Below are 24633 nucleotides of genomic sequence, written 5' to 3'. Positions count from 1 at the left end.
CACAGACTGGTTCTATGCTTTGAATGCCTTACCAGCAGCTTCTGCTTCCTTTTTTCGCCATAGGTAAGCATAAAGTTCTTAGGTTCTTTGGTCTTTGAAAAATGTCAGTGTAGTCGTGTGGTGTGCTGAGAGATGGCCCCAAAACACTTACCATCAGCCTTACTCTGAAGTCATGCACCCACGGATTCTGCTTTCTGTTTGCTGAGTGTATTCAGAATTGCATTAGACGTGAGGTGTGTCATCAGGAGCTGTATGCATAACGCAAAAGATCCATCTCTCCTGAAAAGTCAGTCTCTGAATGTATAAGGCTCACAGTCCTGTTCACTGCAAGCCTCGGGATGACATTTCAGTGTGGGTTTGTTGGTTTGGTATTTTTAAAGCAGGTATGCATGAGCTGACATTATAAATGGTGTGGTGGGGAAAAGGGTAATGCGAGAACTCCTAATGGAGGAGCTGTGTGTAGAGCCACAGTGCCTTCCCACCATCACTGTGGGTTTCCTTCCATCCCTAAGGTTAACAGATACAAAGCAAATGGTAAAAATGGAAGTGTGGGAAGGGTTTTGGGAAGTTTTTTTAATTATTTTTTGGTGGTGGGGGTTGTTTCAGGTTTTTTTAATCAAATTTAAATAAGAAGTAACAAAAGACACACGCATTAAATAAAAAGCTCTGCATCTGTCCCTGGCTTATTGGAGGACTGTACAAAGCATTTTTGTGAATCAAAACCCTCTGCTCTTCCCATCTGAAAACAGGGCTGGAAACAACAGCCACTCCCTTGCAGAGCAGATGACTGGAACTGTGAACAGTGAGCCACAGCCAGCAGTTACCTGCAGGTCGTGCTAGGAGAGTAGAGCACTGCTGCTGGAAGTGCTTTGCATCCTCCTCCCTTTTTGGGATGAGAGATAGTGTAATCACTGTGAAATCCTCTTTAGGTGGAGCTGAGTGCATTTCCTTGGAGCTGTGTCTCATGATGGAGGTCTTTCACTCTTGGGATTGTTTTGTATGCTCAGCACTTAGAGCCTGCCGCGTCCTTGCCCTGTTTTATCCAGCCACATAGCCTCAGTACTGCATAAAGTTTTGATGTATGGCTGTATCCATTATTGTTCCAGCTTTCATTTCTGTTGAAGCTATGTCAGCCTTTCCAGAAAGGCATAGTTTCCTCATCTGGTAATCAGCTGTGGAAATGCAATGGCAACTCCAGTTAACACAAACTCTGATTTGTGATTAATATGAGACTTTTTTAATAACATTTCAGCTTCCAACAATTCAAGACAGATGGTATTTTTTTGTCATTTTCTTTGTGTAAATGAGAACTGGTGAGGCAAGCTCCTCTTATAAAAGGTCAGGCTTAAGGTGTAGTTTACTCCAACTTACATATTTGATACAGAAACATAGTCCTTAGAGGTGCTGATGGTAGAACTCATTTTTAAACTTAATAAATAGGCACACATCACACAAAATTCCAGGACATTTTTTATCCTGAAGCAATTATGAGCTGTTGAATTGGAAACAATGAGTTTGAGGTGTTGGTCAGCTGGCTTATTCTGAACAGCTGTAGCACCTCAGACGAGCTCTCATTTTAGTCCTGCAACCTGCTGTAATCTTCCAAGGAGCACTGCCTGCCATGAGTGTGTTTCCCACTGCTAAGTGCAGTGGGTGACCCAGCAAGGAGGGTGAGAAGGAGGATGGGCAAGAGCCCAAGAACTCAACTAAAATTCCTGGGAGCCATTAATAATTTGGAGTAGTAGAGCCAAGTACTATTCAGTGTGGCAAAATCCAAACTTTCCTGCTTGGATTGACAAATTAAAAAAAATCCTTTCCTGGACAAGAAATAGCTTTGGATTTGTTTTTGGTTCAGTTGGGATACCAAAGCCAATGGATGGATATATAGAACATAAAACATCTGTTCCCAAACTGGATCAGGTAGTGGAAAGGTAAGATGGAACTGCTGCTTGTGTTGCAATGCATTTCAAGTCAAGTGCCATGAAATTCCTGTGTGCTTTCTAGTAACAATGCCCCATCACCTTTCTTATGCTGCACAAAATCAGGCTGTAACTGTCCTACAGTGCTTACAGATAGATAAATTGGTGAATATTTTTGTTTTGTGTTTTAGTAGGGTGAGGTGCCTGTCCCTGGGCAGGGGCTCTAGCACCTTAACACACCTGCTGTGCTCATGCTTCATGTGCAAGAGTGCTCAAGGTCACTTCATGTTCCTTTTGCAGGCTTTCACAACAAGGACCAGTTCCAGTAGGTCTTATGAGGAACATGAGTGAAAGTCTTGATTCTTAAAAGCTTTTCCCATTTTTAGCAATTAAGCTGCAAGTTCTTAAAAAAAATCTAAACTTTATCCATACTCCATTTTTTAGAGGAGATAGGAGAAAATCATAGATTCAGCTATCTCTGAGGACCTGAAGAAACCTGGGATCAAATTGTTACGTGGTGGTACACAAAACCCACAGACCTGACCTTAACAGAACAGCTAAAAGCTATGGAGTGACTGAGCATATTTTTGGTGGGCAAAGCTCTGTCCTTTGCCAAAAAATTACTAAATAGAAGGCAAGCACACAGTTCCTGAACTGCTGTCAGCCTTGTAGCTCTGAATGCTTGTTCCGATACCCCAGAAATAGTAAAGGCACAACCTACATCCAGTGTTTTTTGCATTACATAGAACTGTGATCCAGTGTGGGTTGCTGTATGTTTGAGATCCTCTGTTAAAGGAGCAGCTGGCAGTGTCATGCAGGGCCTTGGTTTTGTCTGTGTTTCAAGCCTCCAAGGGAGCCACAGAAACTGAAAGACCTGTTAGTGTTCAGGAAACAATGATTGATTTTGTCCACATTCTTAAATCAAGCCCAGTCCTTAAAACTTGTACTTTTTAGCGACTGAAAAACTGCATGATAGCTGAGAACAGGTACTGATAGAGTTATACACCAAGTCAGTTTGGTTGGTTTTCTTAATATGAATTTTTAGAGATCTTTGTCTCAGCCTTGGATTGGGAAGAATGAATCAAAGAATGAAAGCCCACTAAGCCCTTCCTTGTGTGTTGTAAGATGCATCATCAAACAGCTTAGATGAAGAGGTTTGAAAGGGGAGGTGTTTGGTTTTAAGACTTCAAGATTATCTAAGTAACAACATGTTTTGGTTATTTGAGCTGAAGCATCTTCAAAATGGGCAAAGAGCTTAACCGAAATCAAGGCACTCAAGTATGTACTTTCCAGCATGAATTTTCAAAATACAGCCTTGCAAGTGAAAACTAAGTTTGGCATTGTTGTTAGCAAAGGAGTTTAACAGTTTAACCAACTCTGTTTCAAAATCCCCAAGTTTTCTGATCCTATGTGAGAAATCATCATAAATAAGATACCTTCCCTCTTCATCTCAATCTCATCATCTTTACATTAATTTTACAGGAAAAAATACTTTGGAAATATGGGGTTTTTTATTGTAGTGAAAATAAGATACCATTATGTTCATATGCATATACACAAACAAAGAAAACATTCATTGTATGTACACTGAAATACCTCATGCTTGGTATACCCAAGACTCTACTCAGCTCGTGCACAGCAACTAGTAGAACATCTTTAAAATGTGCCTGATCCCAGCTGCTACCTGCTGCTGCTACTAGGCAGCAGCATCGAAGCTCCCAGGGCTGGCAGCCCAGCTGCACAGGAACAAGCCACAGGTTGATGCCTACCCCGAGCCCAGGATTGTCTCTGTTGTACAGTGATCATGATGGCAGGCCTTGATGTCAGAGGATGACTCAGCCGTGCTGCTGCGAGGGCAGGAGGGAAGAGTCTGTGCCTCCAACTCTGGCCTAGCTGCTATAAGCGCCCTTGGGTCACGCAACAGAGCGGGGCCTCTGTCTCATAAGTGTTGAGCAGCACCATCTGACCTCCCGTTGCCCTGCGTTATTTGGGCTCACGGTGGTTTATGAACAGGTTTCTTCGACAGATGCATGGCTCTGAGCGCCACTAGCTGCCACCCAAGGCAAGGAGATAACTACTCAAGTGAGCCAGTGAGGTTCTCCAGAACGTAGAACAACTGAAACTGTCACTTGTTTAGCCAAGCCACCTCTGGACATGTAAGTAATTCTCACTGTCGCTTAACTCTACAAAGTGTCAGGTGGCTGTTGGCACATGTGGGCTGAGAACTACAGACTGTAGAAGTAACAAATAACTTGGCCTTATTTGCTATCAGAAACTAATGGGAGACTATTTAGTGCCCTAACCCTGACAGCCATGTTAATGCTTTAAACAAGTCAGACTAAGTGATGAACAGAGCCCCCACACATACTTTAACATTGTAGTCAGAACTCTCTTCACAACTTGGAAGATACAACTCTGTTTCTGTACCTTGGAGGTTCCCATCTCAATTCAGCTATTTTAAAATGCCTCAAGGCTGACTTCTGGTTAAGGAATTCTACACTGACTTCCACCAAGCCAAGAGTAATCTCATTTTTTCCCTTCACCATAGGAAAGTGCTGCCATCTTCCAAATATGCATCACTTAAGTACCACAGCCTGATTTTTGAAACAGAGCTCATGGCAGGCTATTGTCCAGTTCCATAAAGAAAATTGAAATATTAGTTGGCTGAATTCAACATTGAGTAAATGCTAAACATATTTTTAAAAGTAAGGATCCCACTGTAGCATTTCATCGTTTAACTATTTGTCTTTCTATTTCAATGATTAAATTTGTTCTGAAAATAAGCTAGTAGGGATAGACACAATGAATAAACAGTACATATTAACTCATAAAATACCAAACAAATAGTATACACAAAAAAAGTCATGGTTAGTCACTTAAGCTCCACACAACTCTTGTGTGATAGAAGCCCTTCTGTGTCTCAGCTTGTGTGTCTGCCACGAGCAAAAAACCCTCCTGGCTTTAACGCCCTTCAGTGTGCTGCTGACACACTGCCCATCTCACTGAGGCACCCCATGGGTTCACTGCCAGGCAGTGCTGGTGCTTATTGTGGGGGGAGAGCTTTCTAGGAGGCCATCAGGCTCAGTCCTACACTGTGTTTTGCTAATGCTGAGTGTCAAAACATACATCAGGCATCTGTACACAAACCCCCCTTTATCTAGTGGGGTTACATTTATGTTTATAATGGGAATGCTTTAACACAATACTAACATAATTCTAGCACAATACTTCTCCCCTACAATTCATTCATATGCAAACCAAATACTTCTTTCCACTAGTGCTTTATACCCGTGAAACCACATCAGCCTCCAGTGAGGGGATTGCAAACAAAAATTTCAACTGTGCATTTCCTTTTGATTGTGTATATATCTTCTCTTACCTGAGGAGATCTACCTTGGGATACAAGCTTTCACTGTCCATTTCAGAGTTGAAGAAAAATGAACTTTCCTACCCTTTGCCACTTTTGATCACCTCTTTAAAAAGTCACTTTACACCGAAAAGCCAGAAGTAATTGAGATAAACAGACATCTGTACATTTTAGCCATTCCTTTAGAAAACATCTGTATCTGTCCATGCAATGTTAAGACTATAAGTAATTTCTCAGTTACATCTGAGCCCATTGCTATGGCAACAAGGTAGTCTTTGTCTCCCACATACGTTCTACTGACTTCTGTTTTTTCTTAAAGCAGCTTCCTGAAACGAAAAACAGAGAAGCAACGATTAAGTCAGACTCTTTCAAACACTGGATCTGAAGCTTTATATGAGGCAGCCTTTATGACTTTCCATCTGTGGAAAATTTAGACACTGATCTTATTCAAGATGAAAAAATGTACAACTGACATGAAAAAATGTGAACTGCTTTTGCTTTCAATTAAAAGTATAATTGATGATCTTGGAGTGCAAGAGTTTTGCTACTGTGGCTATTTTTAATAGGATCCCAAGGAATTGTACTCTAGTATCTTTCACACCAAACAAGCAAACTGTAACTTGCTGCTTGCTACAGTGAGAGTACAGTTCATGAGGCTGCATATGCTCATAATAAATTCTTTGATGGCCTTTTTCATGGTTAGCTTTCATCAATGCATCCAGCTCAGCTTCAATAGTTGTTTGGAATTGTGAGCCTTCTGGGGTAGTAATGTGCTCACCATACCAGACAAGAGTGCAGTAGTCATGTTGGGTTTTGGTTAGTTGCTATGCTTTTTAAGGGAATCTGTTTTAAATAGAACATCAGGCAATGGTTACTACACTACAAGAGTTAGGGAGGTTTTATCTGTTCTTTCAAGGAACTAAATAGATGTCAGTGCTTCTCTGACACCCATTAACTTTGGGATTCCTCTTCACTGCTTTTAACATACCTTCTAGGACTGTCTCTTTTTTAGATGTACGATTTTAAGTATTTTAAAAGGGCTGAAGCTCTTAAGAAATAAAGTTGAACCCTTAACCTCTAGTGTCCCAGGATTTCTACACCCTTCTATGAAAAAATACAGTAAAGGCCACATGAGAAAATGTCAAAGGAGTTAGTTTTTCAGGCAAGGCATTTCACTCACATTTGGTGCTGCCTAACAAACTCTGCAAACTGACGGTCTTTAGCGTAGAGCTCTATAATTCGAATTCTGTCCTGTATTTCCTAGAAACAAGAAACATAAGTGTAAGTACATAACAAATCAAAACTCTACTGAAATGACTGATTTATTGGTTTTGGAAAATAAAACTCTTCTGCTTCTTGAAATAGAAGAGCTTAAAATCAGGAATTCCAATACTAAAAGTCTTCTTAATGCTTTTTTTCTTTTGTCTTAAGTGAAAGGCTTCATTGGGGTCCAGAAGTACTGTATTTCTAAATCCAAACCAGAGTTTGGAGAGAGTGTGGTGTTTCAATGGGCTTTAACAAAACTATATAGTTTGCCTGCAAGCCCAGCCACAGGCTCAATTCACACCTCTCACAGTTGCCTAAGGATCACTAGTTAGTTCCTGGATGTAAATTCCTTCTCTTTAGCCTTCTAGAATAAACCCTGGATATTCTCTATGCAGGAAGAAAAGACAAGGATGTGGTCTAACTTGCAGGCTACAGAAAGACCTAAACTGTTTCTAGAATACTCTGTAAAAAGGCTTGGCTGTTGCAGCCTTTCACTGAATAGTGACTCTTACATAACGTAGTTGACACTAAAAGCTAAAGGCTGGGTTGGGCAATACAGCAAATCTCCCCAACTTGCTTAAGCAGTCAGGTCCTTTATCCTGTAGAGTTCACTACAGCTCAGAACATACCCATTCCTATCTCTATACCTAACAGCAAGCAGGGAAAGAAATAATTTCTCTCTTCTCTTAAATAGCTGCAGCAGCCATAGTTACAACTTTTTTGTGTAGAACAGAGATACTGGGGAAAGACTGGGCCTACTTCTGAGGTTACAGGCATTGCATAAACTCATCATTCACGTGATCTTTTCCATGCCACTATGAAAACAAGGTCATTTACCTCCTTAGTAAGCTCACTGTTTTCATAAATGTGCCTGATCTCTTCACTGCTGTAGTCTGTGGATGTCTCTGCACTGGTGGAACTGTAGGACGTTAGCTGAGGGTATCTCCGGTAATAATGGCTGTAGCCAGTTGTATCACTTTCATACATGGGGTTGTATTTAACTGCGTTCTCAATGGACGAGAGGCTGTCACCCTGCCTGGGGGAGCAACAAACAAATGGTGAGCTTCACTGTAGTCTGGAGGGGCAGCTGGTAGCTTTAGGAAGCCTGGCATATGGAGGTGCATGTACATTCTGTGGCTCGTCAACTGTGTGAGGGAAGACTTAGAGCAGAATTGTCCTTATTGTGCCAGATGTGTTTTGAAACAGTAAATGATGTCACTTACCCTTGTGAGTCCTCAGTATCACTCTTTGTGTACTGGTCTCGAAGGGTTCTGGCCAAGAAGAAGATGATAGCAGATGCCACAAGAAGGAATCCTGCCACAGAAGCGATTGCAATACCCACAACTAGTGGCTCAGACACATATTCTTCACAGTGCTCCCCTCTGTACCACCAGTTCTCTCCCACACGACACCTGCAACAAACACAGGGAAATTAAACACCAGCAAAAGCTTTGCTTAACGTACATGTATTTAACTTCCTGTTGATGTACCCTCAGTCAGGTCACCTTAACAAATACCTTTCCATGTTCTCGCACAAACTTTCTATTATTATTATTACTATTATTAGTATTATTGTGAACAGCCTAGGTATAGAATCACATAATCATTTGGGTTGAAAGGGACCTTTAAAAGTCATCTAGTCCAAATCTCCTGCAAAGAGCAGGGACATCATCAACTCAATTAGGTTGCTCAGAGCCCCATTGAACCTGACCTTAAATGTTTCCAGCCTCTCTGGGCAACCTATTCCCCTGTTTCACCACCTTCATCATAAAAAAACTTTTTACATCTAGTCTGAATCCACCTTTTAGCTTAAAACCATTACCCCTCACTCTATGACAACAGACCCTACTAAAAAGTTTATCGCCATCTTTCTTGTAGGTCACCTTTAGGTACTGGAAGGTGGCTCTAAGGTCTCCCTGGAGCCTTCTCCTTTCCAGGCTGAACAACCCTAGTTAACTTAATTGAGTGAAGAAATGTAAAGTAATAAAAGAATAATTCATTTGTGATGAAAAAAGCCTGTGGTTTTTTGCAATTTAGAGTATCCTGTAATGTGTTAAAACTGGAAGGTGTTTAGACTAAGTAAAAAGTTAGGCCTTAATTGAGCCTTGCATGTGACACATTAAATACTGTGAAGGTAGAAAGCAGTTGTCTTATTCATACAGTAATGTAAATGCAAATGAAGATGTGTTAAATGAGCAGAATGGCTATAGCATAGTGAACTCCACAATGGTTAAACAAATACATAAACAAATGACTAGAAAGATGTGCGTCCAAGATTGTGTCTTTGGAATGGTTGCCCAACAGAGCATTTGGTGTTTTTGCCTTGCTGTGGCTTTGAACATGAGAATTGTAATGTTAATATTGACTTTAAATATAACAGTAAAAACAACAGATTTGCATTATGTGTTTGGGAGTGCTTGAAGTAAAGACTCAAGGAATTGGAAGTCGTTACGAGCACTCAAAGCAGTGAAACTTATAATAAGAAACATCAGTAAATTAAGTCTTCCAACATAAGTATCTGAAAATAGTGAGCAGTACTTTAAATTTTTCACAAAGTTCTTAATAAATACTAACCAGAGCATGCTGGAGTTCAGAAACTTGTCTGTTTCTAATTAACACTATTACATAAATATGATAACATATTTGCATCTGTGATAGTATCAATTGTTATAGCTTTAAACACATTTTCATTTATCCTGTTAACTATTAGGACTCTAAGACTGACTTCAGAGACTTTGTAGGTAAACTTCTTTTCCTATCCTTTGTTCATCAGTAGATTTTGTTTTAAAAGATAGACTGTTACATTGCTTGAAAAGAAAAATTCAGTCAAATGTCAGAGAGAGCATCTTTTTATCTACATTTTGTACTCTTTTCCCTTCCTTGTAAAATACAGAGATCTTATTCAAATCCTTCTCTATCTTTTAAAAGCAAAAATTTAAACCAGAGGGCCTGTGCCTTGATATTTTTGAACCATACATGATTTTGTCCAAACAGCCAATGATTTACTTTTATGATTTTTTCTTAACCAGAAGCACTACTTTTAATATACTTATGCTGTATGAATATGGAATTCAGATACAAATTTTTGTGAGAGATGTAACTTTCGTCTGCTTCATGACATTATCTAAGACTTTGCTACTTGAGAAAACTTCTGGAGTTAAATTCAGTCCCCAAAGGTCAATGAGGGGACTTGAACAACTGAGTGTGCTACCATTTTTGGTACCATTTACTACCCTTTTTCCTAGGGAACTTTATTTCTTGATATTCTGTTCTATTAAGTAAATTTATTACTGTCTTATTTCTGGTCCTTACATAGGAAAACTGATGTTAGTATTGGAACCTCCACTCAGCAGCTTAAGATGAATGATAATCATTATCATTTCACCTGTTACACATTATCTGACAGAATTTTGCACAAATCCCATCAAATGCTGCAACAGAGAAGACAACAAGGGTTTTTCATCAGGAAGCATGCACTTGAAACAGGCGGATGACTTACCTACAGATGGCCCCTTGCCCAGGGCTGATGTCACACTTCCCATCATTCAGGCAAAAGTTTGGTTGCAGGTCACAAATGCTATTGCAGGGTAGCCCATCAATGCTCAGGTAGCCTGGATTGCAGACACACTCAGCTTCCCCACTCCAGCGATTGACTAAGCATTCAGAGAACTCATTGCAGGCCTGGAACTTGCAAGGATCTGCCTGCTCACCTGAGAATACACAGACCAGAAAATATTAATGTTAGAGGAGTTCCTTAACTGAGATTCTGCTGAGATGAACACACTCTAGGAAGCATTTCCCTGGCTGCATGGCTAAGACCAACTAAGAAACCAATCAAAAAAGCAAGTATACAGTGTACTTTTTCTTACCAGAACCTGCAGTACACCTGAAATGTTTTCTTGTCTGCTGGAACCGTGTTTTGCAAATGGGTAAAACACAACTGATCACCACTATGTCTTGTTATAGAAAATCTAGGCAGTGTACAAGGAAGAGCACGGGGACCTCAGGCACTCAGAACCTACTGTGAGATTTGCCTTTGGAAGCAAGGAACACGAGCTTGTAGCATTTGGGAGATCTTACGCGTATCAAGCTTAAGAGGGCTGGCATATAGTTAAATGATCAATATCAGAAGATTAGTCATGCTAATTAGACTGTCTTTATAAGAGAACTACCTCAGAAGAACAGTTACCATCTTCCAACAGGTCAGCACCATTGTGTTTTCTCTAACCTTAAAACAGGAAATATTTCTGCTTTGCTTCTATAGTATATTGGCCAGTTTGGACAGGAAAAAGAAACTTTCTTCATGCACGAGTGAACTAAGAGGGCCTGGAACTTTATAGTGCAACCAAGACTTTACACAAGAGTGAGGCAGCAGCTCTTACCTGTGCAATTGCCCGCCTGGCACCTAAACTGGCTGACACCTGCAGGATCACATGCACTGTAGTTCTTCCAGCCTCCCCCTCACTCCCTATTAAAGGTTCAGTGGCATTAGCTAGAGTATTACAGGAGCTAATGTCATCCCAATATGTCTATATTGGTTATGTATAGTTTGCTCAGTCCAGGTCCCGCTTTGATTTTGTCTCTTTAGTCCCTTAACAGATTTTTGTTTGTTTGAACTCTGTGGAAGACCATCTTTCTAAAGCCCAGCCTGTGAAAAGTAGTGGGCATTCTCTGAGCTGCTGAGATCTTCAGGAAGTTCTTAAAGCAGAAGTTGCTCTAAATCCCTTGCCCTAAACTGCATTTACCTGATTCCACATCCAGGGAGTATTTATCAATGGCCAGGTTCATGGTGTGATATGCAGTGTTGCAGAAGTCTTCCAGGATCATATACACAGCATTGGTGACGTTTCGAGGCACAGGTTTAGCAAATTTCATTCGGCTGTTTACCACAATGCTGCCATTTCTGAAGTTCAGGATTTCCAGGTTCTGGAAGCCAGTTAGATTTGACTGAAGGTAGGGCACCAGCTGCAACGTGGGATGAGACAGAAAAGATGAATCTTTGAAGCTTTACTCGAGCCAGTTGCACTGTTAACGCATAAGCGGGAGCCTGAATTACTTTATCCCAGTCCCCCAGCGAAGGCCTTAAAACATCACAGAGTGGAAGCCTGTGTTGCAGCCTTCCAGAAGCCCCAGTACTTTGGACATTTCTTAAGAGCACATGAATTTGCATGTTTCCAAAGATATACAATTCAAAAGTACAATTCTCGGGACACACATGGTGCTCCCCTTTGATCTAAGCACCTGGCATACTTGCCAGGTCAGGAGTAGTTCCTTCAGATACGTCTTCTTTCCCTCTCTCTTCTTTGCTCCTTTCGTCTCCCACAACAAAATGTTAATTTCAGTCAGGAGAGGTGAACTCCCTGGTTAAAGTTTGGCAGTTGGCGCTGTATAACTCCTGTGAGGTTTTCCTAGCCATCAGTAAGTTTAGGAAGAGCTTAGTTCCCTGAACTACCTCTTACTTAGGATGGGTTGAATATCTGGCAGAAAAGTTACCTCATCACAGCCCCAGTTTATTCCTCTCTCTCTCCCTATAGACTAAAATTAGGGAGCACTCTGGAGGGTCATAGGGACTTCAGCTACATTGCTGCATGTATTGACACCAGCAGAGTATCTGCTAAAATTTATACTTTTAAGAGGCTACTGATGGACTAAGACACAAAGCACACATTCTCACCTCAACCATTTCCAGACAGAATTTTTCTATGGACAACTTTCCAAGGAAAACACCTCATATCTGTAAACACTACTATTTACCAACCCTTTTTTGTCTATCTGGTAATGGACTTTCAGTACAGAAGTGATTCTTACCAGTTCCAAGAATCGCTGCTCCAATGCTTTGTATTCAGGGGAGTTTTTATTAAAAAGGTCCTCTGAAAACATCATGTTGGTAACCCGAAGACTGAAAAACACCACGAGAGCTCGTGATGGGACAGGAGTGCTACTGCGATTTTCATGCGTGGCCCAGGCCGCGCTGGCCATCTCTGTGGACTGCACATGAGTTGTCAGCTCCACATGACTTTCAGTTATGCTCCTTCCCTTCTCCGTCAGCTCAGGAGAAAAGTGGACAGTGCTCATATGATCCAGGTCCACTGAAACATCCAGAACTCTTGTTGTTTCATCTCCTGGCTTTGTTGAGGTAGCCACAGGCAATGCTGTGGTGGATCCCACAGGAGGGAGATGGGACAGAAGCTCAGCAGTGGTGGTTGTTACACTCACTGTTATGAAAGGGTTCCCAGCAGTGCTGACACTCATGGAAACAAGTGTATTGTGGTCTGTGATGCCCTGTCCAGCAAAGCCCTCTGCAACAGTGGTATGATCTAGTGCAGAAGGAACTACAGTTGAAACTTGAGTGGCAGCTGGTGCTGCTGGTTGTACTGGCTGATCTAAGGAGTTTTCCAGTGCTCTGTCAGTAGGCCAAACATCAGCAGGTTTCTTCACAGTTGACCTAGTAGTGTCTTGGCCTGCCAATGATGAATCTATGGTCTGCTGGTCTTCTGTGGAAGCATCGGTGTTTACCATGGAAGCATCAGGGTTTATTGTAGAAGAATCTGCAGTCAGAACAGTTTCTGAAAAATTTTTGTCCAAGTAGCCTATTGTAGTAGCTTCAGTTACCTCTGATAGCTCCTCGGTAAATAGTTCTACCATTGTCCTGTCTTCATTTTGCTGTTCCACAGCTTCAGAAATAATGTTCTGACCTACATTGGACTCTTCAGGTTGCTCCATATGGATGGTCCCTGTTGACATATGTAGACTATCTTCCATGGACAGATCTATGTTGTGTGGTGAGATAGGAGCCTCTTCAGTCGGCAGGTCTACAAAGGAATGGTCCAGTGAAGGCTCCAAACTCAAAGATGGTTTATCAAATGAAGAATCATACATGCCTAATGTTTCCTTCTGTGTAGATGGTTCCACAGATGATGGCTCTTCTGTCTGTAAGAGAGGTACCTGCTGAGTTGTAGTCTCTGGAAAGACAAATATTTCAGACTCATCGAGGAAATTATCTTTTATATCGGCCATACCTTCATTCTCATCTTGGGAAGGATCATCATCTAATTTATTCCTGGAGTTAAGAATATAGTCCAAGATCATGCCTTCAGGAATATCCTCAGTTCTGATTAACAAAGACTCATTGTCATCATCAAGCCAGCTATCAGGACCAGGGTAAAAAATTGGTTCCAGTGTTGCCTCTTCCCAAGGCCAAATACTTGACTCCATTTCTTTTCCTGAACCGTCAAAAGCTGAACCAGACCCATCATCATATATAACTCTGTCTCCAAGATATACATCGGTTTCATCTTCCACAGGGTACACTTCTAAGGGAAATGAATTTTCTTCCACAGATTCACGCAACACAGGATCAGCACTGTTACTGCTTGCAGGACTGCCTTGAGTTACTTCTTCCTTCTCAGTAGATGCTGTTTCTTTACTATCAGTCTCTACGACTGATGAAGAGGCCACTGTTGGTGCAGGAGGTAGAGGAACTGCATAATCATCTGTAGATGGAGGTTCTTCAGGCACAAGGTGAGGAGGACTTGAAGGCAAAAGGTCTTCAGATGGTCCAGTATCTTCAAACACTAAAAATATAAATACATTTCCAATTAGTTGCTGTTTATGATCAAGTGTGTCAAATTGCATTAATTTTATTGTCTGTAGATCTGTATTCAGCATGTTTCCCGTGATATATCCTGGCCTTGGTAACCTGAAGTCAGAAAGACCCCTGTTGACCTCCCACTTTTCATTCAGATGTTCTACGGGACAAGTCAAGACATAGGAAAATATTTCTGTGCAACTAAACAAGTACCATGCGTGTACCATTTCCTGAAGGGATAAACAGGCATTATTATCCATTACAATTATTTTTATCATAGCATATTGTTCTTGGACACATGCACACAGGAACAGTAAAAAGTATCAGAGAAAGATATCCAATTTTTGAGAGCTTTCTGAAAAGTCCTCTGGTGAACTACATCTTTGGTAAGTATCAGCAAACACTGGCATCCAAACCTAAAATTTGGTCAACACCATTAACTTACCATCTAAGGAACTGGGGGCTGAAAGCCATTCCAGGGAGTCCACAGAATCACGTCCAAACACTGGTGCAGTGACCAAATTCTCATCCTCTAAATTCAGCTCATCAGGAAAAGAAGTGACATCAGCCTCTGAGGAAAGCGGAGCTTCAGGTGCCAAACTGGTCTCAGAGTCCAGATTTACTGGTCTTGGCCGGATTTCATTGTCATTGGACTCTTCAATGTCTGAAGGGGAATCTGGTTTGGTGAAATCAAAGGGCAAGGTATTGCTGACAGTTGATTCATCTGCTGAAGGCCGTTCAGCTAAAAAGGTGCTGTCCTGGAACATAAACCTACTATTAATATTTCCACCATTACGGGGGAAGCATTGGCTGACACGCAGAGGGTGTTAACAGCAGCCAACAGCAAAATCTGGTACTACTGCCTCTGAGAGAAAGTAATGCACAGCAGCAGGAGGGGCCAGACTGTTATATATACTATTTTATATATAGAGATACATATATATAGTGTGTGTGTATATATATATACACACTATATATATTATTTGCTAATCATGTGCAAAGTACATTGTACACACCTTTGTGACATAGATTTCATGTCCAGTCACATTCACTACAAAGGGAGAGAAACCATTCATAGTTTTTTGGAGTGCAGCTTCACCTATGGTATTAAAGAGATTTACCTTCTATCCTCACCCCATCTCCTTTCTTTTACTGAAAAAGAAAGAATCTGTCCGTTTCTAATTAAATCAAAAAGAGAAATGCACACAGTACTGCTTGCCTTGCAAAAGTGTGAAGAGGTCTCAGCTATTATTCAACTGCTACATAATCAGCACAGTAATTAAGAAACTAGAGTGATTTTATTGACTATAAAACAGTTTAGAAACTGGACTTTAATGTCTGTATACCCTGTGATCAATTATTGCTATCTTAGTAGGTGGGTATGAGAACTCAGGAGAGAAATAAAGTCCACAAGGTAAAGAGGACCATTTATAACCTGGAACAACTTTAGTCTCCAAGTCAAGGTGCCTGTGCAGGGGAAAAAAGTATAATCTATCAGCAGTAATGATGAAGAATAAAGAATATGCACAGTGAATCTGCGAATTGACATGTGGAAATAAAATTTGGATTTAAATCTCCAACTTGCACACCGTTTTCTTACTACTCCATACCCCAATCATTATTTGATTTACACTTAGAATACTTAGCACATTTCACCTTTGAATATTGACCCACTACCATAGTGTCTCATGAGGTAATTATATTTGGGAAGGAAAAAAAAATGATGAGATTAAACTACTTGGTCAAGGCTAGAAAAGCAAGCTGACTTCTCAAAACTCAGGAATTCGTGCTTCACACGGATACCTGCCTGCATGTCAATGCTGTGCAATAGTCTAATAAGGGCAAAAACAACCTTGGCGTATGAAAAACCACCAAGAAGGAGCAATTTACTAAGAACTAACCAATTGCTGAGGTTGAATAGTAAACTTAAATGGACAGCAGACATCAGTTACACAGATTTCTGGATTACATTATTACAGTTCAGAACCATTTTAACCATTTCTGTAGCTCACTATTCCTGTCTAATCGCTCTCTCTTATTCACACTGGTGAAGTAAAAGAAAGAGTCCAAACGCTTCTCAATTTAAAATTTGAATCCTGGTTGAAATGTGGGAGGATTAAGTTTTCAATTTCATTTAAACTGCATTTGAACACTTTGGAAACAAGCCAGTTAAGGTATTTTTATTAAATTATTCATCTACTTGTATTCATTTATTTTTTTTAGCCAGTTATTATGCCACCATGATCTCGTCACATTTTTTAATTTCTATGGTAACAATCAGTTGAAAATTATATACACCATATAGACATGTGCTCCAGCAATTATCTTTTGTGGTAAAAATAAAGCTGTAAAAAAAGTTGCTGTGCAAAATTAGAAACAAATTACACATACAAATTCCATAAAGAATGAATAAGGACTACCAGCAACAGCTTCTCAATACATTTTTTTTTCATATGACCACTTAGTTGCCAGGGATTGCACTTCATCATTTATTTGAATGTGGATAGATGTTCCTATGACAACTAACGTTATTCAAAGATACCTCTTACAGTGCAGTATATTATAGTAACAAGTTTAATATCATTTTGGCAAGTTCTGCTTTTCACTAATGTCTTTTGAGGGGCTTGCAAATATGACAGATGACTGCAAATACAGAATCCGCTCCTTGATTTTCAGTTTTCTGCTGCCAGAGAGGCATTGTATTCAGCAGGCCGGAGCATTCTACCTGTTACAGCTCCACAGAAATAACAAGAAAATACAGATTTCAAAAACTAGAGTTGATATTTCCTTCACTCTTTTAAGAGAGCTGTAAAACTCAACGAAAAGAGCTAATGATTAGTTGGTACTAATGATTAGCAATTAGGTGGTGAAGTCATGATAATCCTGATGATGGTTGGAACAGGCTGCCCAGAGTGGTTGTGGAGTCTCCTTCCTTGGAGGTCTTCAAGACCTGCCTGGACATGTTCCTATGCAACCTGACCTAGCTGAACCTGCTTCTGCAGGGGGGTTAGACTAGATGATCTCTGGAGGTCCCTTCCAACCCCTACCATTCTGTGATTCTACATTATGTCATGAGTATGTATGATAATAGAAATCCAACTTAAATCAGCTAAGAAAAATAATAGCAAAATCCTTCTTTGTAAATAACAGTTCTACTTATCACTATCTACTTGGACCATAAAGGTATCGTATCTGTGGAAGTAATTGACTAGAACATTTTCAGCATTGTTTACCGTTGAAGGACATTTATGATTTTTTTTAAGATTTATCTGAAGTTACTTCCCAAATTAACTGTGCACAATCTGCAGCACACAGATGTTTTCCAGATATACTCACTATCTTTTACATAGAGTTTTTGATCGAAGACATAGATGATATCATTATAAACGTAACTTGCAGAAATTTTTCTGGTACATAATAGTCCCTAAAACTGGTTTGAACTTTATTATTGCAAAGCTACTTCTACTCTAAAATCTTCTTGCCTGCACATCTGTCAGAGTATCCACAGAGAGAATGTAAAGATAGCACAACTCATTGTGTTACTAAATTAACGTCTGCAACATTTTAATCTAGTCAGATGGCTCTAGGAAAGAGCCCTTTCCTGAAAGCTTAACTTAAATTCACATTTATCCACAGTATGTTTAAACCATATGAGTTTGCATTTTAGACACCAGGTTTTAAAAAAAAAAAATCAGGGAAAACTGGCATGAAATCAAAGATATTATACCTATGACAAACTCAAGAATATTTGAGTTCTGTGAAATGACTACAAATTTCTTCCACAAAGATTTTAGAAGCTGACCTGACACTAAATGTGTCTGTGTTCACAACCTTATCTCATTGCAAACTTGGTGAAAATCTACCATTTGACATTGGTTGACTGGGATTTTGTGACATAAACTGAGCCTGTTTCTTCTGGGAAGGCACATCTGCTCTATGCAACAGAAACCTACTGGATAAATCCTTAAGCCTGGACAATGCTCCACCACTCAGAAATTCTAGCAGTTGGCAGAACTATTTGACTTGACCTCAGGGTTGCTGTCACCCAGTTTGATATCTCTGCTTAAAGCCTCTTTTTGTGGGACAGACATGGTCAGAGGTACTAAGTCTCCTGCCTATGTTTTGTGTTGTTCCAGAGGTAATCAAAGTAGGTAATTAACATTTCAAGAGGGGGAAAATGAATCCACTGTCTAGTATGGACATCCTTTTAAAACTGAACTGAGAACTTTCAGTGAAAGCCATCCAATAACAAAAGGAGCATATCAAACTTACCATTTTATCTTTTCTAAAAGCTAGCTTAATGCTTACATCTATTTCTCACTTTTCAGAGAAATGTAGTGTTGTGGGAAGAATAATGCCTTCAAAGCAATTTACAGTTTAAACATCATGAAAAAATAGACCAAGGAAGGCTAAGAAGCAAGGCTTGGCTGTGCAAATATAGTATTGCCATGTAACATAAGATGATCACAGAAAACTATCAAATCACAGAAATTATCAGATGAGAGATTTCACCAGAGGTTTGACTCCAGTAGAAGGTGTGCCTTCACTACTACGAATTCTAAATGAACAATAAGATAGAGAAGCTCTGGGTATGTAAATGTGTGTTAATATGGCCTTGCTGACTTAAGTTATTAAAAAGTGTCCAAAGGCCATAGAATTGTACTCACATCAAACTCCGGACGCTCCAGCACAACTGGATGCTCAGTAATCCAGGATGGATCTTCTGGTGTAGGGTGGAGTATTTCTTTCACTGTGGAAATATAAATACTTGGGATGTAAAGGTTGCAGTAGCAGTGTGAATAGTTTGTTTTGGAAGACTGAAAAATCCTCTCTCACCTCAGATTTGTGTGTAGAACTTTTTAAAATATTTGCCAGAGAGATTTTGTTCCTGAAAATGCCCCCAGATCACTTTCCTCAAGTACAGAGGAAAGATTAGAACGGAGGGGTGGACAGCACTGCTCTACGACCTCTAGCAGGGTTGTTGAATATTCCACAATAAGCTATTTCCTTTGTGCTGCTCAAGACTAATACATGGCCACTAAGCTGAAGGTCATCTTGGCACAATGTGCATCACATGAACCACATTTTCCTTTTTATTCCTGTGGATTTTTTTAAGTGTTCTGAAATTGCATACCACAAGCCTCAGTGCCAAATTAAAAAACAGGCTAATCTAGTGGATTAAGAATGGAATACTACTGCTAATGACTTGGCCTGGATTAAGATCAGAGAGAAATGAGCTACAAGACAGATGGTTTTGCTGTTTGGTTTTTTTTTTTTCAGAGGGCTGTCACTCATCTGACACAAGTTTTATAAAATCTTAGATGTGTGGCCCACCAGTACATCATTATTAATACCCACCATTAGTAAGTTGGAGAGAGTTAGGGTCTAAAGACAAGGATGTGTTTTCAAGCAAGGCATTTTTCTGAAGGATTTCGGCAATATAGTCTCGGAAATCACTGATTGTGTACACGACTGTAGGATTATCCTCTATGCCCATAAAGGAGTTGTCCTCCACCTTGTTGGATTGAAGATTAATCAGGTCCCAGGTGGCATTGCTGATGGCTTTTCCACCAAACGTAACAGCATAGTGAACTTCCACTCCACTTACAAAGAGAAAGAGAACACAGATAAGAAACGCAAGGTTTTCCAACATAGAACAAGCACTGTATTTGTACTTAGGGAAATGGTCGAGTGGTTGATAGGGCAAGGACGAAGGCTGGACTCGATGATCTCAAAAGTCTCTTCCAGCCAAAACAATTCTATGATTCCATGATATTTCTTTTCCGAAGAACCTGTGTCAATACTCTTCTAATATAAATATGTATTGTTTCAAAGGATACTAAATATAAACAATTTAATCATTTTCACACTTGTGTCTGCCTGCCTGTGTAGGTTCTTACTGCAAAGTTCTCAAGGAAAACGCTACCAGAACCTGACATCTGGTCTGGTCCCAGCCCCATATTTCTGTTTGTGAATGGTAGAAACATCACAAGCTCACCAAAACATTGGCTTTCTGCCAGCACTATTAGTGGGCACACCAGCATGCAGTGGTGTGAGTGACAATTTTAAGATCACGTCAATGATGTGATGGCTCTGAGGTACAAAAACAGCCAGGAAAAACAGGATGTATATATATATAGTAGCAATCTACAGTAGTAAGAGGGAGCCCTGATAACTGTCACTGTGCAATGTCAACCTGCTTGAAATAATGTCTTTAGTAGCAACAAAATGCTATTTAATATTGCTTATCATTGGGAACATTTTTCTAGACTCATTTGGTCATTTTTTGTTTAAGTTTTGTGTCTGTGTCCAGCATAGCTTTTTAACTCTCCTCCATGTGACTAACTTTCTTTTCATGAGTCTGGATGTCCTTTCCCACATGAAAGCATAGGCAGCAATCAGATACACCGAGCATAAGCCCAAGGGACCTTTAGAAAATAAAATATATTTTGGCTGTACACAGAGCACTGCATGAAGATGAAGCAAGCTATGAAGTGCTAGAAAAATCACTGGGCCAAGGCCAATGCCATGAGTTTCAATAAGGCCAAGTGCTGGATCCTGCACTTGGGCCACAACAACCCCCAGCAGTGCTACAGGCTTGGGGAGGAGTGGCAGTGATAGTTGACAGCAGCTGAACATGAGCCAGCAGTGTGCCCAGGTGGCCAAAAAGGTCAATGGCATCCTGGGCTGGATCAGGAACAGTGCTGTCAGCAGGAGCCGGGAAGTGATCATTCCCTTGCACACCTCAAATACCGTGTCCAGTTTTGGGCTCCTCTCTACAAGAAGGACAGTGAGGTGTTGGAGAGGATCCAGAGGTAGGCTACCAAGCTAGTAAAGGATTTGGTACACATCTCATATGAGAAATGGCTCAGGGATCTGGGGCTGTTTAGCCTGGACAAAAGAAGTCTCAGGGAAGACCTTATCACTCTCTACAACTGCCTAAAAAGGAAGTTGTAGCAAGGCAGGGGTCAATCTGTTCTCCCTAGGAATAAGCAATAGAACAAGAGGTAATGGCATCAAGTTGTGCCAGGGGAGGTTCAGACTGGATATAAGGAGGAATTTCTTTACTGACAGGGTTGTCAGGCATTGGAACAGGCTGCCCAGGGAGGTGGTGGAGTCACCATCCCTCGAGGTGTTCAAGAAACAGTTGGATGTTGCATTTAGGGAAATGGTCTAGCGGTTGATAGACAAAGGCTGGACTCGATCTCTTCCAGATGAAATAATTCTATGATTCTATGAAAAATGTGCTTCAAATATAGATACTCCTCAGTCTACAGAGACAGACTGGATTGCTAAATAGTGGCTTTGTTCAGAGAAGTCTCTAAAGCACCAGTGCCAGATACAACAGAGACATAATCAGCAAACACCTTGACTAAAACCAGAAGCCTGCAGGAGTCTTGCTGCTGGCTCTGTCATTGAAACAAGCCCACTGTAGGCTCAGCATGGGCACTGACAGCAGGGGAAATAAAAAGGGCAGTAGTAGTGCCCAAACACAACAAAGATGGACTATAGTATGCTCCTGAAAAGTAATGTTTAAATTAGATACAACTGTGCTGTCAGTTGTAGTTAATTCCTAATAACTATGGCACCATCATCAGTCAGGAAAGGGCTCAAACATCTGGTGCTTGGAACACAGCCTTTGTGAATAGTTGAATGCATCTTAGCCTGCCCAAGTGCAAAGTAGCAGAGGACGGCTTTAAGTTACTATTTTTTGTGAAAAGATTTCTGGTTTTTAACCTTTCTTCTAAAACTAAAATGCACATTATCTGTAACAAAATAGAAACTGGTTACGTCTTTGCTGAGAAATCCACACAAGAAAATAATGCATCTAGTAAGTTCAAGGCAGCAGTTCTTTTTTTATCTCGTGAAATTCTTAAAATACCAAAGAAGAAAAAGTTTGGATGCTTAACCTGCATATGTCTGACAAAAAAAAGTCCACACCGATCCCATTGTCTGCTAAGGATTGTTTATAAAACTGCTGCTAAAATGTGCAGCACATCTGGCCCTAAAGTAGCTAAGCTTTTGCTGGACAACTACAGTTTTCTTACCAACTTCAATTTCTAGAGAAATAATCCTCCTGTATCTGCTCAAGACTTTGCTGCAAAGTATAAAGACCTTGAGGCATCATTAAGGAATTTTGTTTTCTTCACAAAGAGACTCCTATAGACAAGTTAGCCCAGTACTTGACTTGTGTTTAGGAAGATTTGCCCCAAGTATTTTTTTCTGATTGGGACATAAATAAGCAAATTAGGTTTATCAATAACCAAAACACATCAGTTACTTGCAGTTTCTGGTAGAACCCCCTCACATAATATTTATGCTAGATAACTCTCTCACTCTGGAGGCAAAACTACAAATCCCTCAAACAAACAGCATCCTCCAGCTAAACACATTTTCTTCCACCTGTATTATGACAATATGTATTAAAAAGTTGTCTTTACCTGTCCTCCTCAGGAGCGCTGCATATAGAAACAAAAAAAAACCACAACAGCAAAACCTGTTAAATCAATGTTACAATTTCCTTTAAAGCCTTCCAGCTTTAATATGTTTGCCTTGATATTCTACAGTGGACACATTTGAAAAAGCATGCAGCAAAATTGTTATAAATTGAATAGTTACTCTGCCACATAACAAACTGTTCTGCTTTTACTGAACTATCTCCTATTGATCATAAGGAATCAGCAGAGCAGTTACCTCAACTTACTGGAAATAATGCAGTTAAATTGCTGTCAGTACCAAGGAAATCAAGGCCCACTAATTCTACCTAAAGGTTTAGTTTACAAAGACTATTTTTTTCATGCACAGTGAGCACAGTTCACCAGAAATATCAACCTTTTATTTGTCTTCTCAAATGAACCAAGAGCTTGAAAATGTATTAGACTGTAGATACCAAGATGGAAGGTTCTGCTGCCTTCCAGGCTGGAAACTCAACACAGTCCAGGTTTTCAACCATAAATTTTTTCTAGCTGTAGCTGCTTTGTTACCTGCATGTATTCTAGGTAGAATATTACAGCCAGTAAATGTTAATAAACACAGCTTAAAAAGTCTCAAGGAAAACACAATTTAGATTAACTTGTGAACAGTCTCATTAAATTCTGAAAGTTATATCCAGGCCCTTCAAGAAAAATTGTAATTTGTAATCCACATATGCCAAAATCCAGATATTAGATTTTTTATGTGTAATACACTGGATCCCGTTTTTCCCCAAATTCACTTAAAAACACAAATTGATTTGAGGAAACCAGTCTCAAAAAAAAAAAAAAATCTAAGAATACAGAGAGTTAAAATGTTATGTATCATTTATCAAATTATTCACTCACCTTTGCCTTGACCAAAGGGAGAAAGACCTTGACATATCTCAAACACCAAACTTTAGAGTAATCCCACTTTAACATTAAGAAGTTGAAAAAAAAATTCAAGTACACCATATTTTTCCAAAAAGATTTCTGTGTTCTTGTTTAATACTAGGACATATCAACAGCACTGAAGAAGTATCAGATACAAATTCTAAATTAGAAAAGATCTCTTTTAATTTTAGGACAGAATGTTGAATAAGAATGCCTTGTCTTAAAATCAAGGCAATCACATCATGTGAGATTCTCTGGTGGATGCCAGGAGCAAAAAAAGAGATGATTACATTTACATACAGTTCCATATTTCTATTTCAACCTCCGTATATAGAGGTAGCAAATATGAAAGCTCTTGTTCTTTGTTTAATGCATCATAGAAACTCCCACACACTTGCCTGACATTCTTCCAAGTGCGCCATCATACACAATTAGTTTCAAGCACCACATATGCATCCGCATCTTTTTACCTGTAATCCAGGATGTGGATGCTTTTGTATCCAGGCAGTCCTTCAAATACACTTTCAATCTATTTTGAGGGGAAAACAAGAAATTAGCACAGATTTCCTTCACCCTACTTGTTTAGGGAAAAATCAGGAAGCATTTTCAACATTTTCTAAAAATGTATCTGAGCTGTTATATCTAATAGGATACAAACATTCTCATATTCTCCCTCTTTATGCAAAAGTTTTGGTGACATTGTTTCATTGTTAGAAAATCATGAAAGAACAACATTCAGTGCTCCTCCAGAGCTGCATAAAAACATTGAAAGGCTAGGGGAGGGGGAAAATTCCGACTCTGCAGAGATCTGCACTGCCTGTTGCACACTACGTTCTTTCTCTTATTTATGCAGCACAAAGCCTTCTCTGCCCTAAAGGCTTCCATCACATCCCAAATATCTCTGGATTAAAAAGAATTCAGGAAAAATTTTTTGGTCTTTAGCAACTTAAACAAGAAGAGCGGCGGCTGCTGTAGAAAGAGAGAGCCCTTAGACTCCAGAGATACAAAAGTACATTAGTGCAAAGTGTGGCTCATCTCCACTGCCCTAAACGTACAAAGGGCTCAGTGGTGATTGCCTTTACTAGTCAAAAAAGATAACTGCGGACAGTAAAACGGAAGTTCATCCAGGCCTAATTCAATAGTCAA

General features: G+C 39.9%; 1 protein-coding gene across 1 annotated transcript in view; it reads right to left on the bottom strand.

Moving 5' to 3' along the window:
• The window catches only part of IMPG2 (interphotoreceptor matrix proteoglycan 2), an 80208-nt gene that overhangs the window by 17308 nt on the left and 38267 nt on the right, over positions 1-24633 (bottom strand). The window contains exons 9-20 of the mRNA XM_062007889.1: positions 23958-24016; positions 22582-22599; positions 19499-19743; positions 18808-18890; positions 14586-14898; positions 12361-14126; positions 11298-11517; positions 10052-10262; positions 7776-7964; positions 7390-7588; positions 6467-6546; positions 5651-5705 (exon numbers count right to left, since the gene is read on the bottom strand). Coding sequence (XP_061863873.1) covers positions 5651-5705; positions 6467-6546; positions 7390-7588; positions 7776-7964; positions 10052-10262; positions 11298-11517; positions 12361-14126; positions 14586-14898; positions 18808-18890; positions 19499-19743; positions 22582-22599; positions 23958-24016 — 3438 coding nt within the window. The remainder of the gene's footprint in view (positions 1-5650; positions 5706-6466; positions 6547-7389; positions 7589-7775; positions 7965-10051; positions 10263-11297; positions 11518-12360; positions 14127-14585; positions 14899-18807; positions 18891-19498; positions 19744-22581; positions 22600-23957; positions 24017-24633) is intronic.

The sequence above is a fragment of the Colius striatus genome, chromosome 1, assembly GCF_028858725.1.
Source record: "Colius striatus isolate bColStr4 chromosome 1, bColStr4.1.hap1, whole genome shotgun sequence".
NCBI classification, from domain to species: Eukaryota; Metazoa; Chordata; class Aves; order Coliiformes; family Coliidae; genus Colius; species Colius striatus.
Note: the sequence above shows the minus strand (reverse complement) of the source record. Positions and strands in the feature narration are given on the sequence as shown.